General features: G+C 48.8%; 1 protein-coding gene across 1 annotated transcript in view; it reads right to left on the bottom strand.

Annotated features, from left to right (window-relative positions):
- Zc3h3 (zinc finger CCCH-type containing 3) overlaps positions 1-14,950 on the bottom strand; it is a 79,353-nt gene that overhangs the window by 6,060 nt on the left and 58,343 nt on the right. Inside the window, exons 6-9 of the mRNA XM_036208683.1 lie at positions 11,845-11,887; positions 11,614-11,772; positions 11,455-11,524; positions 8,980-9,111 (exon numbers count right to left, since the gene is read on the bottom strand). Of these exons, the coding sequence (XP_036064576.1) occupies positions 8,980-9,111; positions 11,455-11,524; positions 11,614-11,772; positions 11,845-11,887 (404 nt within the window). The remainder of the gene's footprint in view (positions 1-8,979; positions 9,112-11,454; positions 11,525-11,613; positions 11,773-11,844; positions 11,888-14,950) is intronic.

A 14,950-nucleotide genomic window follows, 5' to 3' on the forward strand; every position in this document is an offset into this window, starting at 1 on the left:
AGTCACAACTAACCCTAACTAGGTTCTAGGGTATCTAATGCCCTCTTCTGGCCTCTGAAGGCACCTGCATGCACATGGTACACTCATCCACACATCCACAAATCCACAAAAAAAATGGTTTATAAAAATTAAGAAAAAAATAAGAAGATTGATAAACAGAAATTAGTATATTACAAGGCTAACTAAGAGGACAAAGTTTTTAGATCACCTCCATAGAAATAAATTCTTTAATAAAATCCAACCTTAATTCAAAGTTGAAATTAGGCAAATTCGGGATGGCAAAGAACATTGTCTTACTATACAGAACTTTCTAGAGCTGGCATGGTGGCCCATACTTTTAATCCCAGGACTCAGGAGGCAGAGACAACTGGATCTCTTCAAGTTTGAGGCTAGCCTGGTCTATATAGTTGAGTTCTAGGACAGCCAAGCCTACACAGTGAGAAGAATCTGGGCCAGTGAAATGACTCAGCAGCTCAGGCAGTTACCACCAACTCTGATGGTCTGAGTTCAATCTCCATGACCCACATGGCGGAAGGAAAGAGAACCAAGTCCAGCAGGTTGTCCCCTGACCTCCACCTGCATGCTGTGGCAAATATGCATGCAGGTACGTGTATGAGCACACACATACAGACCACTGAATAAATGATGTGGAGAACTGAGACTGAACCAGTAGAACAAACATGATGTCCCTGAGATGGTTTCCCTTTCCCTGCAATGTTCACTGTGCTCTGGTTCATCATTGTGGCTCACTGATGCCCAAGACAGGGCTGTTCCCATTCATCTGCTCTCCCTCCTTCCAGCTTCATTTGAGATGGCTCAGAGGTTAAAGGCACTGGCTGGCTGCTCTTGCAGAAGACCTGGGTTTGGTTCACAGAACCCACATGGAGGGTCACAACCATCTAACTCCAGTTCCAGGACTCAAACACCCTCTTCTGGCCTCAGCAGCCACCAGACACACACGTGGTGCACAGAATACATGCAAGCAAAACACTCATACATAAAATACAAATAAATAAATTTTGTTTTGTTTTGTTTTTCGTGACAGAGTTTCTCTGTGTAACAACCCTGGCTATCCTTGGAATGCATTCTGTAGACCAGGCCAACCTTGAACTCACAGAGATCTTCCTGCCTCTGCCTCCTAAGTATTGAGATTAAAGGTGTGTGCCACCACTGCCCAGCTACAAATAAATCTTTAAGCAAGCAAACAAGGGCTGGAGAGAAGGCTCAGCAGTTAAGAGCACTGGCTGCTCTTCCAAAGGTCCTAAGTTCAATTCCCAGCAACCACATAGTGGCTCACAACCATCTGTAATGAGATCTGGCGCCCTCTTCTGGCATGCAGGCAGAACACTGTATATATAATAAATCTCAATGTCACATCACTCAAAAAAACAAAAAACAAAACAAAACAAAAATAACAAGCAAACAAAAAACAAGTGTGCCTGAAAAGATGGCTCAGTGATTTGGAGTACGCGCTGCCCTTCCAGAAGACGAGAGTTCTGTTTCTGGTGCCCATGTTAAGTAGCTCAAAACTCACAAACAGATCTGATGCCTCTGGCCTCCATGTCTACCTGCATTCATGTGCACATACCCACACACAGACACACAAGTATACATAATTACAAATAAAATGAAAATTTAAAAAAAATGCGTGGGGTAGAGGGTCAGGAGAGGTGACTCAGGAGGTTAAGAGCACTGGCTACACTCGCATGACAGCTTACAACTACCTGTAACTACAGTTACAGGGGATCCACTGCCCTGCTCTGGCCTCCAAGGATACTGCATGGATACAAGTGATGCACAGACATACATACAGGCAAAATACTCAAGGCACATACAATAAAAACAAATAAGGGGTTGGGGATTTAGCTCAGTGGTAGAATGCTTGCCTAGCAAGTGCAAGGCCCTGGGTTCGATCCTAAGCTCCACAAAAAAATAAAAAATAAATAAAAAATAAAACAAAATTTCAATATCAGAAAATTTAAAATAAAATTCAACAGAAAAAGGCTGGATCATAGAATTGATCCATCAAAGAAAGGAATGGCCATAACTCAATCTGAAGAGGAGGCAGCAGAGCAGAGAAGGCAGATCCAGAAGGCCTTATATAATGGTATGAGGTGACGCCGTCAAGAGGAAGAAGCTACCCTAAATGCACATGCACATCCACCTGGCATGCTTGCACTTGCCTGTAATCACACACTGGGAAGCAGGAGCAGAAGAACTGTCACAAGTTAGAGACTAGCTTCCTCTAAACAGTGAGTTCTAGACCAACAAAGACACCCTGTCTCAACAAACCCAACCTAATAAAGTAAAACCTAAAATGTGTATGTACCAAACAAAAGAACTTTTTCATAAAAAAATTATTTTATTTTATGTATATTAGTGTTTTGCCTACATTTATGTATGTGTACCATATGTGTACCTAGTACCTGCAGAGGTCAAAAGACAGCATCAGATTCCCTGAAACCGGAGTTACAAATGGTCATGAGCCAACATGTGGATGCTAGGAATCAAGCCCAGGTCCTCCTCAAGAGCAGCAAGTGCTCTTAACTGCTGAGCCACCTCTCCAGCCCTACAAAGAGCTGTGTGGGAGCCAGAGATGGCTCATCTGGGTAAAGTGCTTGCTGTCCAAGCATGAAGACCCGGAGAAGGTAGGTAAAAAGGTAGGTACAGCAGCATGCTTGTAATCTCAGTCATAGGAAGACAGGGACAGGAGGATCCCCAGGGCTTACCAATATGGCCAGTCAAAGGCCCCGTCTCAAAAATTAAGGAGAAAAGCAACTAAGGAAAACATCTAATGTCAATCTCTGGCCTTTACGCACATATGCACACGCATGCCAAAACACATATGCACATGCATACGTATATATACAACAATCACAAAAAAACTTACTGACATGAAGGAGAGATAAACAGACTCATGAAAACTTGATGCCTAGGAGCTAAGGATATAGCTCAATTGGCAGAATGCTTGCCTACCGTGCATGAAGCCCAAGAGTTTTGGTCCCCAAGCCACGTAACTCAAGGCAGGGTGGCACACACCTGTAATCCCAGCTAGCTCTCTGGATATAAAGGCAGGAAGACCAAATGTTCAAGATCATCCTTAGCTACATATTGAGTTGAAAGTTGGGGCTACATGAAACCTTGTCTCAAAAAAAAAAAAAAAAAAAAAAAAAAAGAAGGAAAGAAAGAAAAAGAAAAATCTAGACAAAAACTCCAAAGAGCTCAAAAACATCTTTAGGGCCAGCAAGATAGTTCAGTGGGTGGAGGAGTTGATGGTACAAGTCTGGCACTTAGCTTCAGCTCCTGCACCAATGTGACGGTGGAGAGAGAACTGCCTCCAGAGCTGTCCTCCAGCTTGCACACCCCTCACATCTTATGTGTGTATATAGGTGTATATGTACACACATACACATATGTACACACATAATATATGCTCATATATACAGATGCATACAATAATAATAAAGGAAAAATTTTAAAAAATCTTTCAATAGCAAAATCTATTATTAAATCACAGAGTGTTTTATCCAACAAAAGAAAACATTTTTCAGGGCACCACAGCACCTCCTTTTTCCCTACACGGTGATGTTTGTTGAGGTCTGATGTTCTTACATAATACAAAACTAGCATTTGTGGTCTGACATGTTTTCAAGCACAGCTGGGGACAGGCTGTAGTCTCCCCCCTGGGAAACAAATAGATACGAAGTTTGAGTTTAGCCTTGGCTACCTAGTGAGATTCTGTCACAAACCAACTGAAGTTTAAAGCCTTTACATAAATGACAATGTGGCTGCAGGTATAAATGCAAGCTGTTTCCAACTGAAGGTCAGCAACAAGCCACATGTTTTGGTGAGAAAACAGCAGCTAGGAAGGAAAACCGGGTCTTGGTGCTTGCGCTCTCCCATCCTGTAGAAAATACCCAAGACAGACAACTCTCGGAGTAACAAAACAGGTCCAAAGAGCCAGGCGGTGGTGGTGCACGCCTTTAATCCCATATAAATGCACTTGGGAGGCAGAGGCAATCGGATCTCTGAGTTCCAGGTCAGCCTGGTCTACAGTGAGTTCTAGGACAGCCAGGGCTACACAGGGAAACCCTGTCTTGAAAAACCCAAAACAAAAACAAACAAACAGGCTCTTAGAAACTGAAATAGCTGGGGATGAAATGTAGCTTAGTGTAGAGCACTTGCCTAGCATGGGTTTGAGTCCAAGTTGAATGGGGATAGAAGCAGAGAAATACTAAAATTATACAGAGTATATTCTTTACTATGAGGAGATGAAATCAAGGTCAGAAAGACAACAAGATTCCTAGAAACTGAACTGAATAAGCCCTGAGTCAGGAAGCAGAGACATGAGGCCCTGAGGGAGAGCACAGCACCACAATGCTGGGGACACAGCTAAGCAAACATGCTCAGAAAAAGGGAAACTTCACAGTACTCTAAGCTCCCACTTCAGGAACCTAGAGGAAAGAGGCAAAATAAATGCCAAGCAAGCAGAAACAAGTAATAAAAATAACAGAAAACAATGAATTTGAAAAGGGAAAAAACACTAAGAGAAAGATCAACAAAACAGCTGTTCTGTGCAAAGAGCACTGAGATGATAGAACTTCTAGCCAAATACACCTCTAGAAAACTCACTTTCTATCCCAGAGCACTGAGTACAAAGACCTCTCCAGAAAGAGCCTCAGACTGCAGGCTCCACTGCCAAGTTCTATTACACCACTCAACAAAGAATTCGCCCTGAGTTTTTTCAACCGTTCATAACCAGAAAGAACATATTTCTAAACTTCTCCCATAAGGTCAGCATTACCTTGAAACTGCAACATCATACTTCATAAGAAGCCTAAGGCTATGTCATGCTCAGCGATGGAAAACAAGAGGAGGGATGTTCACTTTTGCCACTTTTATTCAACACAGTATTGACTTTCCAGCCAGAACAACTAGGCGAGGAAAAGAAACAAAAAGCCTTCAGATTGAAATGGGAGCAGTAACATTTTGTCTGTCTTCAGGTGACAGGTCCTATGTTTCAAAAATGCCAAGACACCTATACAAAATTATCAACGTTAACAAAGGAGTTCACAACCTGCGGTGGGGAGGATTCCCTGTTTATGGAAATGTGAAGTTGTCCAGTTACCATGGAACACAGTTTGGCAGCTTTACAAAAAGACAAATATAGGATTGACATATGATCCAGCAAAGAAGTAAAAGCAGATAGTTGTATGCCAGTGTTCTAGCATCCCTCACAGCAGCCAAAAGGTGGCACTAAGCCATGTCTACTCACAGACATGCACGGATGGACAGAATGCCTGCATGCATGTGATGGAATATTATGTGGCCATAAAAAGGAATGAAGTTCTTATATATATTGTGACATGACCCCTGAAAACACTATGCTGAGAAAAAGAACCGAGATACCAGACACAGAGGAACAAACGCTGATTTTATCATGTGAAATACCTAGACAAGGCTGTCAGGTTGGGGACAGGGAGGAAAGGGCAGTTGCTGCTTAACATGCTTGTAGTATTTCAGTTTGGGGGGCTGAAAAAGCTTTGAAAATACTTCCCAGTGGTGTAAACTGCAGATTACTGTGACTATGTACTTACTTTTGAGACAGGTCTTGCTGTGTGACCCTAGCTGGCCTAGTACTCAGTATGTAGACCAGACTGAGCATAAATGTGCACTGATCTTCCTACCTCTGTATCCCAAGTGCTGGGATTACCGGTGTGTGCCCTGGCTCAATACTGTAAGTTTAATGAAAGACAGAGCTGTTGCCTTAAGAATGGCTATGGTAATGAGCGTGTGGTATGTCACAGACCTGTTCTACAGCTCTGGGATTCACACTCAGGGCCTTGCCAATGCTAGGCAGGGGCTTTACTATGGAGCCACATCCCAGCTCTGGATCACAACGTTTCTTTTTCATTTCATATCATAATTAAAAAACCAAACCAAACAAACAAAACATGAGCAATGAGGACTTATTTCTATGGTGGGGTACTTGCCTAGTGTGCATGAAGCCCTAGGCTCAGTCCCAAGCACCGAAAAATATAATATACCAAAAGCTGTGACACTGAAACTTAGGGCTTTGTGAGTTGTATCTCAATGGATCCGTTACTTCCTCCAAGCCTTCACATTCAGAGGACAAGGAGGGCAGATCAGGATTTGAGAGATATACTCACTACTCACTACATAAAGGCTCACCACGTAAAGGCCTCACATGATAAGCAAATCAACAACAGAGTCCAGAGAGTACATGGCAGCCTGTACAAGACAGTCATCACATGGCTTTTTAAAAAAAAAAAAACAAAAACAAAACCAAAAAAAAAAAAAAAACCCATCACAGCCCCATGTGAGAGGCAGAGCCCTCATCTCTCAAAAAGAAGCATCCCTATTGGTTAAGACTTGTGTAGGTCATAGCTACAAGTGGCAGGGCAGGCTGGACTGGAGTCTGACCCTTACCCACAACCACCTCACCACAACTAATGGACTCAGCAGTACCAAATATGGGAGCTCTCTGTGATCACGGATGAACTCATAATGATGGGGAATACAGAAGGATTGAACCCAAGAATAGAGATCTGGGCTGATTGAAGGACACCCTCACCAGGCAGAGGTAATATGTGGTAATGGGCAGGAAAGCCAAAGATGCTATGGGAGGGTCAGGGTGCTCAGTAGCCAAGAGGGTCAGGGGATGGGTTAGCACAGGGCTGAGGCCTACAGGCAGGGTCCGGGACTGGCCTAGGCACATGCAGGAGGTGACAGAGCAGGAGTGCTGACTAGAGAGGAGAGCTGGGTAGCAGGTTCGGCAGAGAGGGAGAAAAGGCTGGGACACATGCACACACACAAATGGATGGTGCTCAAAGGCACACACATGCACATATATACCCAAAATGCACAGGCATACATCATATTCAGAGAACAGATTCGCCAGCTCTGTGCCCTGGGGCACGTTACACAGAATGAATACTCATGATCTAAGGAGATACATGCTGAGGCAAAGCTGGCATCACAGCCGTCAAGTGATCAAAGTGTGCCCTAGGTCACAATCAGGAGTGGGAGGAAGTGACACAGTGACACACTTGCCACTTTCTACTCTAGCGTGAGGATACACCAGACCCTGACAGTGAGAGGCATCCTACAAAACAGTCACCAGCTTGCCATCACTCATCTGTCCTCAAGTCCAGGAGAGTTGGCCTGCCAGCTGGCAGAGGCTACCCCGAGTGGTAAGACCTGGAGCAGCCCCATGGCCCCCAGAAAGGGAAGGAGCAGAGACTTACTCTCAGCCTAAATTATTCAAAAGGAAAGGGAACGCGCCTCTTTAACAAGCCCTGGCTTTATGAAGCAAGGTTAACAGTTTCACTTGATTCAGTGGAATATTATAAACTCTCTAGGGCCCATTTGAGGACTTCTACTTCAGGCGCAAGGTGACGACTCAGCACTTTTTATATTATTTAGAGAATAAAATTAACCCTCACAGGCCCAGGCTGCTACCTCCCCTCCCGCTGGATCTGGCCTGCTCAGCGCTTTCCCCCATATATAATTACAAGCTGCTATCCATCATGCGGCAGGGACGCAGCGCTGACACGCAGAAAGGGACGCAGTAAGCACTTCCACTAATAGAAGCAGGACTTAAATATCGCTCTGATATCTTCATTTAAATTGGAATATTTTACAATAATCAGCTGTAGCATCCATGGGGTCCTGCCCCTCACCTGGGCCAGCGCCTAGAAGTGCCCCTGCCAAGGCCTGCCAGTCCCCACCTCCCCGGAAGGGCTTCCTTGCCAGGGATCAGTGCCCTTCAAGGTGACCCGACAGCTCCTGTCAAGCTCACGCTGTCAGTGGCAATACAGAAGCATCAGTAGGCTCAAGGAAGTCACCACTTGTGTCCTCTCTGGAAGGAAGGCTCAAGCCACTTTGATGGGAAGACAGGATAAAAGACAGAAAGTATCAAGAAGCTCAGGCAACTTTAGAGGGCTATGCCCAGGCAGGATGAGGTAAATACACTGTGCTTCTGGTGCCCTCTGTGATGTGAAGCTTGGAAGGGTTCTTGGGACAGGGGCTGGCCCACACTGCCCGCTGGCTTTGATTTCACTTCACTGGCAGGTTGGGGGAGGGGGATGATCCACAGACAGGAAAGACAGCAAAGGCACTTTCTATGGGCCCCTGAGTTGTGTGTCATGGCTTTTCACTAGATACCAGGGACTAAAAGGCCCTCTCCAAGAGTCCCTAGCCATGCTTAGGCCCACCTCAGGCACAGAACCCCAGTGTGAGGAGCTCAGGTATGGGAGGCTTGGAGAAGAGGACTAGATCTCCAGGGCTCTCCTGTAGCTGTGCAGTTGGTAAGATCATGGCTAGCTCAGCTATGGGGATTTTCTCATAAAAGTCAACAGGTAGGACTGAGCTGCCTGGGCAGCCAGACAGGTAGTCTTGGACATCTAGGAAAAGGCAGCATGCTAGTTACCCAGGGATACAGTGCTAGCCCTCCTACCCATTTCCCAACCCTAACTCCACATTGGGTACCTCCACTGGGATATGGGATGCAGCCCTAGATCACCCTTACCAGCAGCCCTCTACCATAGGTGAGATGGAAGTGGGATACACAGACACACACAGACACACACCCACACCCACCCACCCACACACACACACCATCTCAGGGAAGCAGGTAGCCATACAGCTCACACAGCTACTTCAGTCCTGTAGAGTTTCCAACCTCTGACATCTCTTTCAGTCACGACTGGCTTCTCACAGCAATCTCCCCAGGTTTCACTATCTCAGCTACTTTATCCCTTACGTATTTTGGGTAGGCTCTACTATACACCCCTTGCTGCCCTTGCATGAGGACCTGGGGTGCTAGCTGGCCCTGTTGGACCCTGGGCAAGCTGCTGCACTTCTGAGTCATTTGTGAGATGGGCAAGACTAGCAAAGTCAATGCAGAGTACTGAAGACTGCTTACCAACCTGTCCCGTGCCCGCCTGAGCCCCTCACCTTTGCACCCAGCGGACAATAGCCTTTGAGGAAGTCACTGCACACTTCAGCCTTGCGGGACACATACACGTGGCTGTAGGGACAGTTGGTGTTGCTGCAGATCCCCTTCAGAAAGTAGGAGCACACAGGCATCTGTGGGAAGGAAGAAAGGTGTCAGGGCCCAAAAGTCTGGACCTTTGCACCACATCCACTTTACAAGTAAAAACACCAGGACTTGCAGACCCAAGAGGGTCCCACGGCTGGACAACAGCCACTCAGATCCTTCTTGAAGACCCTCACCATGGTCCTCCTGGTGGGAAGGAGAAATGGGCACAAAGCTGGCTCATAAATGGTGCACACCTTTAATCTCAACACTTGGGAGGCAGAGACAGGTGAATCTTGGTGAGTTCCGGGCCAGCTTGGTCTACGTAGTAAGCTCAAGACTAGCCAGGGCTATCTGGTGAGATTCCAGGGGGAAAAACAAATAAAACCAAAACAAACAAAAACCCCACAAAGAATAAACACACAAAGCCAGCCAGCAGCAGCTGGGGTCCAGGAAGTCATCTTCCCATATCAAACCCCTGCTTCCCTTGTCTGTTCTAACTCTGCCCAAATGAAGATATGGAGCTGGGCAGTCTGCAGCAACGAATTTTCCTAGGTGTGCTATCCCTACCCATGAACACAGTACGCAGGACTCCTAACCACCAACCCATGGCCTGGTGTATCTCGGGAGCCCTGGGATTTAGCTCTACTATCTAAGTGGGGCAGACTTGGAGCTGAACATCTAAGACACCAGGTCAGGCATCGGCCACATGGTAGCACCAAGGTCTAGCCCATCAGTAAATTGGGTCCTGGAGCAGAAAGTCTGGACCCACCCTGGCAGCTGTGGGTGGACAGGCCTGGGCAAGTGACTCAGCCCAGGAGCTAGATATATACCCTGTCCCTTTCTTAGTAGAGAGCTGCAACAGCCCTGATGACCGCTAGCTACAACTGCTACTTGTTACCACCGTGTGGGCCTGGAGGGGTCGATGGGCAATGGGACCTGGGTTTGAGACCATCCAAAGACGAGGCTACCTGTGATTTTCTAGGCAACTTTGCTCCTTCCCCTTCCATGGGCCAATCACCAGCCCTTTCTGGACTGTTTGGAGAATGGGTATTGTCACTGTCCTCATCCAGCACATCCTCCTCAGCCCCAGGAGGTCACTCATATCTCAAAATGCACATCTCAGCCTGCCGACACATCCCACACTTGCACTAGCAGCAGCTGAGGAGTACTTTCCTGACCCAAGGACTCCATGGGCAAGGTGGGAGAGGGAAAGGTAGGAACCTGTCTGAGGGAGGCCAAGGAGGAAGAGGCTGGGGCAGCAGCCCTGGAGTAGAGAGAGGAGGGGAAATCAAAGAAACAAAGGGTGATTTACTGAGCAAGAGTTTATTTTTAATTGTCTTTTAACTGCAGCCACAGAGGGGAGAGGGGCTGGGGGCCCTGTTTGGGCTGGCAGTGGTGAAGCTGTAGACAATTCCCTTAATGTGGTTTTTGATATAGAGCCCAAATTAGCTCTAATAAAAAGGGATAATAAAGCCAACTCTTGCACCAAACAGAGCTCCTCCTGGCTGTCAGAGCGGGGCCGTTACCAAGAGGAAACTGCGTTCTCATTTCAATTAACCTTGTTTGCACCCCGCCACGTCCACACAAATAACAATAACATTAATTCAGGGCGCTGGTGCGGCCCACACATTAGACAGCTTGGAGTGCGCACGGGCTTTGGAGCTGGCGCTTAATGAACCTGAAACTCGACGTGAATTTCCAAATTGCTCACGACAGAGTTTCGAAGCTCGATTAGGGAGAAAAATGCTGATTCTCTCCAAGCTTCTCAAGGGGAAAAGCTGTCGGAGCAGCAGCAGGCCTCACCCACCCGCCTCCTCTGCACTGCGGCCTTGGCCCCAGGCCCTTCCTCACACTCATGGGCGTCTTCTCAGAGGTCAGTGGGTCTAGGTGAGGCCCTGACCACAGAGCTCTCCGTCCTTGCAGGCTGGGGCACACCTGGGCACTGAAATCTTGGCTGTGCTGCCATCTTCTCTGACCACTACTCCGTCCACGGCAGTCTTGGGACAGGAGACAGAGAAGACCCTGACCTCCTCATACTACAGGAGCATCTAGGAGGCTTCCCTGCCCTGTTCCTGTAGTGGAGGTGGGAAGCAGCCTGGCATCATCACAGGACCTGGGGCGATGGTGACAGGAGAAGGAGACTCTCACATGTGCTATGCTAGGACCGCCCCCAGGTTGAGCGCTTCTTCCAGCAGGAGGAAGAGGCAGCACAACACTGCCAGGCCATGGGGGTGAAGGGGTGAGCTGGAGGACCATGTGAGTTTGTGGACACTGGAGGCGGGAGCTGCTAACTTAAGACCAAGGAACACTATGCAGTCCAGTCTGTCTGGAGGCTGGATGGCACCCAGAAATGTGTGGAAGAGCAGGCCTGCTGACCACACAGCACTCACCTTCTCCTTGGACACATGGTGAGAGAAAGGGCAGGAGCCATCTGTCTTCTTGCATGTGCCTCGGACAAATCTGCAGCATGGGATAGGAAGGTTTGGGGAGGGCTGGTGCCAGGTTTTGCCACTAACCCCCCAAGTTGTCGGTAAGGCTGGGCAGGGCACCTGGTGCACACGGCCACCTTCTCAGGGTCATGAATGTAAGGGCAGCGCTCGCCACGGTTACACCTGCCAAAGCGGTTGTAGTACATGCAGTACTCCCTTTTCTTCTCTTTCTTCTGCTTCGCCTGCCGGATGATGGCCAGGCTCCGCTGGACGGCCCGGCTACACAGAGAGAGGTTTGTGAGCCCAGGAGTGAGCAGGGAGCCCCTCCCTTCCCAGCCTCAAGGGACGCACCTGGCCAAGGATCGACTGCAGCTGGTGGCAGGGTCCAGTCGTCCTACGGGGCAACCAACAGGTACCATCAGGCCACAGCCAACTAACCCTTACCTACCACCCTTCCCTGGATGACTCACACTTCCTTCCTGCCAAACCATCTTGGCAAAGTCCCTTCAAGCCCCCTAGAACTTAGCTCAGGCATAGATGCTTCTTCCAGGAGCCCTTCCCTCTGGGGACACAGCATCAAGAGTAGGGCACTGCTGGGCCCTGTGTCTGCGTTATCCTGAGGGTAGGCGACCCTGGATCCAGCATGCCAGGGTCAAGGACTAGAAGAGCCTGCCAGCCCGATGTCTCCAACCAGCCAGGCTCCCTAAGATCAACTTGGTGCTTGCTGGTTCCCTACTGGCTTCCCAGTTTCTGCTCCTCGGTGCCCAGGTGGCTCACGGGGCAGGTCTTTGGGCTGAGGCAGGGATAGGCCCATTGACATGTCTCTAGGCTCTGTCCTTGGCCTGGCTACCAAGGAGGCCATCATACAAATGGCAAAGGGTAATGGCACCTAACTTTGTAGAGCCTGGGAAGGAAACAGAGGGGGCTACTCAGACCAGGGTAGAGGAAATGGGCCTGGCTGTATAGGAGAGAAACTGCTTTTTTAGACTTAAAGGATTATTAAAAAAGAAAGAGGGGGGGTGTAGGAGGAAGAGGAGGGGAGGGGAGAGAGGGAGAAGGAAGGGGGAGAGGAAAGAGGGAAGCATGAAGGGAGGAGGCTGGAAGGAGGAGGAGGAGGGGAGAAGAGGAGGAAGGGGAAGGAGGAGGAGGAGAATGAATGTGTTGGCACGGCTAGAAATGTGACTTGCCGCTCTGCACAGTGGCTGCAGACAGGGTGTCTAGGTCCAATTGGAGCTTGTTACTCAAAAGTTGGGAGGCTCCCTCCCTTTCATAGTCCTCAAACTCCCAAACACCAAAATCCAATTGGCCTGTCTGAGGTGACCAATGCGTCATGAAGACAATGGGATGGCAACAGGGCTCCCTGAGAACCTCACGGCTGCCATGTGGGGGATGCCCAGGCTCACCACACAGCTTTGCCTGCCTTTTAAAGATAGAGGCCAACCCCAGGATCACAGGGCAAGCAGGGCAGGGCCTGTTCAGGATGGCTTCCCCTGGTTCCTCAAATACACACATGACCCTTCCCAGACCAGATCCAATTTCCTACAGAGCAGCTGCTGAAATGAATACGTACAGCAGCAAGAGGCACAAGTGACATCACTCAGAAATTCTGAGGACCTGAGTGATGACAAAGCCATCTAGGTTTTAAAAGGGGATGTCCTAAAGTGCCTAAACCCACACTACCAGGCTATTATGATCCAAGCACCCGTGATCTGCTCTAGAGCAGCACCCCTCACTCCTTGCTCCAGACCTGCAACAGCCCTTCATGCCTCACTGCTTGGAAACTCATACCCTCTCACCTAGGCACTCTATAAGCTACTTGGCCCTGAGAGCCCCCCACACCCTTTTAAAATCCTCCCTAGACCAGGGTGGATGGTATGTTGAACCTTGGTACCTTAGGGACTTTGGGCCCAAGGCAAGACCAGGCCTGCTAGGGAAAGCCTGTCTGCTGCTAGGAAGTACCTGAGGTATCTGTTAAATGAGCTATGAGGGCAGATGTTACCCTCCTGGAGTTCTGTGGGGCCCTCTGGTCAGAGGCTGCCCTACACCTAACCTTAGTGCCCTTGAGTTTAAAAAGGGTATCCATGGGTCCCAGCGGGAAGCAGGGACTCTACTGCACAGCTATGCAGGCTCAGGCAGTTGGGACATGAATGAGGCCTCAGGGCAGGGACAGGGAGCCGAGAGCCCAGAAGGACTGAGGGTCTGAGGAGGAAGCTTCAAGGGAAAGGGTGGGACAAGGGTCTCGGGGTGTGGAGAAGCAAGGAAGAATTTAGGGTGGCTCTATTTCTAGCCGAGGACACCTGTCCTTAGGGTGGCAGTGGAGTGCTGTCCAGGTGGCACAGACACACACTCACTCACACCTGCCAGTCTTCGTAACCAGTGACGTGCAATGTGATAGTCTGTCAATGAGCACCAGTTCCCGGGCTGTCGCCCAGCCTGCTGGTGACACTGGCACCATCTGCTCCCAGCCAGAGACACGTGGGCATCACGTGCCACCTGTCAGGACCTGGTAGGGAGCAGCTTTCTCATCTTTCCACTTTCTGCTTTTAAAAACACATCAGCGTGGGGCTCACGGTGGGAGTTTTGACAAGGATAGGAGGCACCTTCCAAATGCTTTGCAGTGTTAAAAATGCACATAAAGTAGCTGGCTTGAAAAGAAGCAACCAGAGGTGCAAAAAGCTCCAGCACAGCCCTGACCTGGGAGCATAAGGTGCTGCTTCTGCTGTGCACTCTGGAGCGCTTTCACTTCCTGGAGTTTCCCAAAATAAATACTGGCTCCCTCCAACTCCACCCTTGCTCAGTGCCCTGTCTGTTCCCTGGTCCTCAAAGGGAGCTCATCTTTCGGAGAGGTCAAAGCCTCCTCAGCACTTGGCTATCATTCTGGCAGAGCCCACCAGGCAGGCAAACAAGGGGCTGAGCTCAGGTATCTGTCCCCAGTTTCATTGCTGAGCTGTCTAGCTGCTCCCAGGAGGTTGGAGCAAGGGCTTCCTAAAGCTCGGGTCTACTCAGCTGAGAGCCTGCCAGGTCCAGGCAGGGCACATTCAACAAAGGCATCTAGAGCTGCAATCTTGGAAAGAAAACCAAAATGGTAGAAGAAGTCACAGAGAGGAACAGCAGTAAGTAGTGTCTCCATGACCTGGTAGCTCTGCAGCTGACAAGGCTTCCCTGCATGCCCCTCTAATGTGACTTCCTGGTACTCAAGGAAGGGAAGGTAGGGAACAAATCATTAGTCACAGGGGGCCAGGTGTGATGGTGCGCGCCTTTAATCCCAGCACTCAGGAGGCAGAGGCAGGTGATCTCTGTGAGTTCGAGGACAGCCTGGTCTACAGAATGAGTTGCAGGACAGCCCGATCTACATAACAGAAGAACCCTGTGTCAAAAAACAAACAAAAGAAAAAGTTGCAGAGACCTCACTTGCCCAAGAACATATAGGTGGCTAGTCAGCAGCAGAAGGCTACAG

This window comes from Onychomys torridus, chromosome 16, assembly GCF_903995425.1.
Source record: "Onychomys torridus chromosome 16, mOncTor1.1, whole genome shotgun sequence".
NCBI classification, from domain to species: Eukaryota; Metazoa; Chordata; class Mammalia; order Rodentia; family Cricetidae; genus Onychomys; species Onychomys torridus.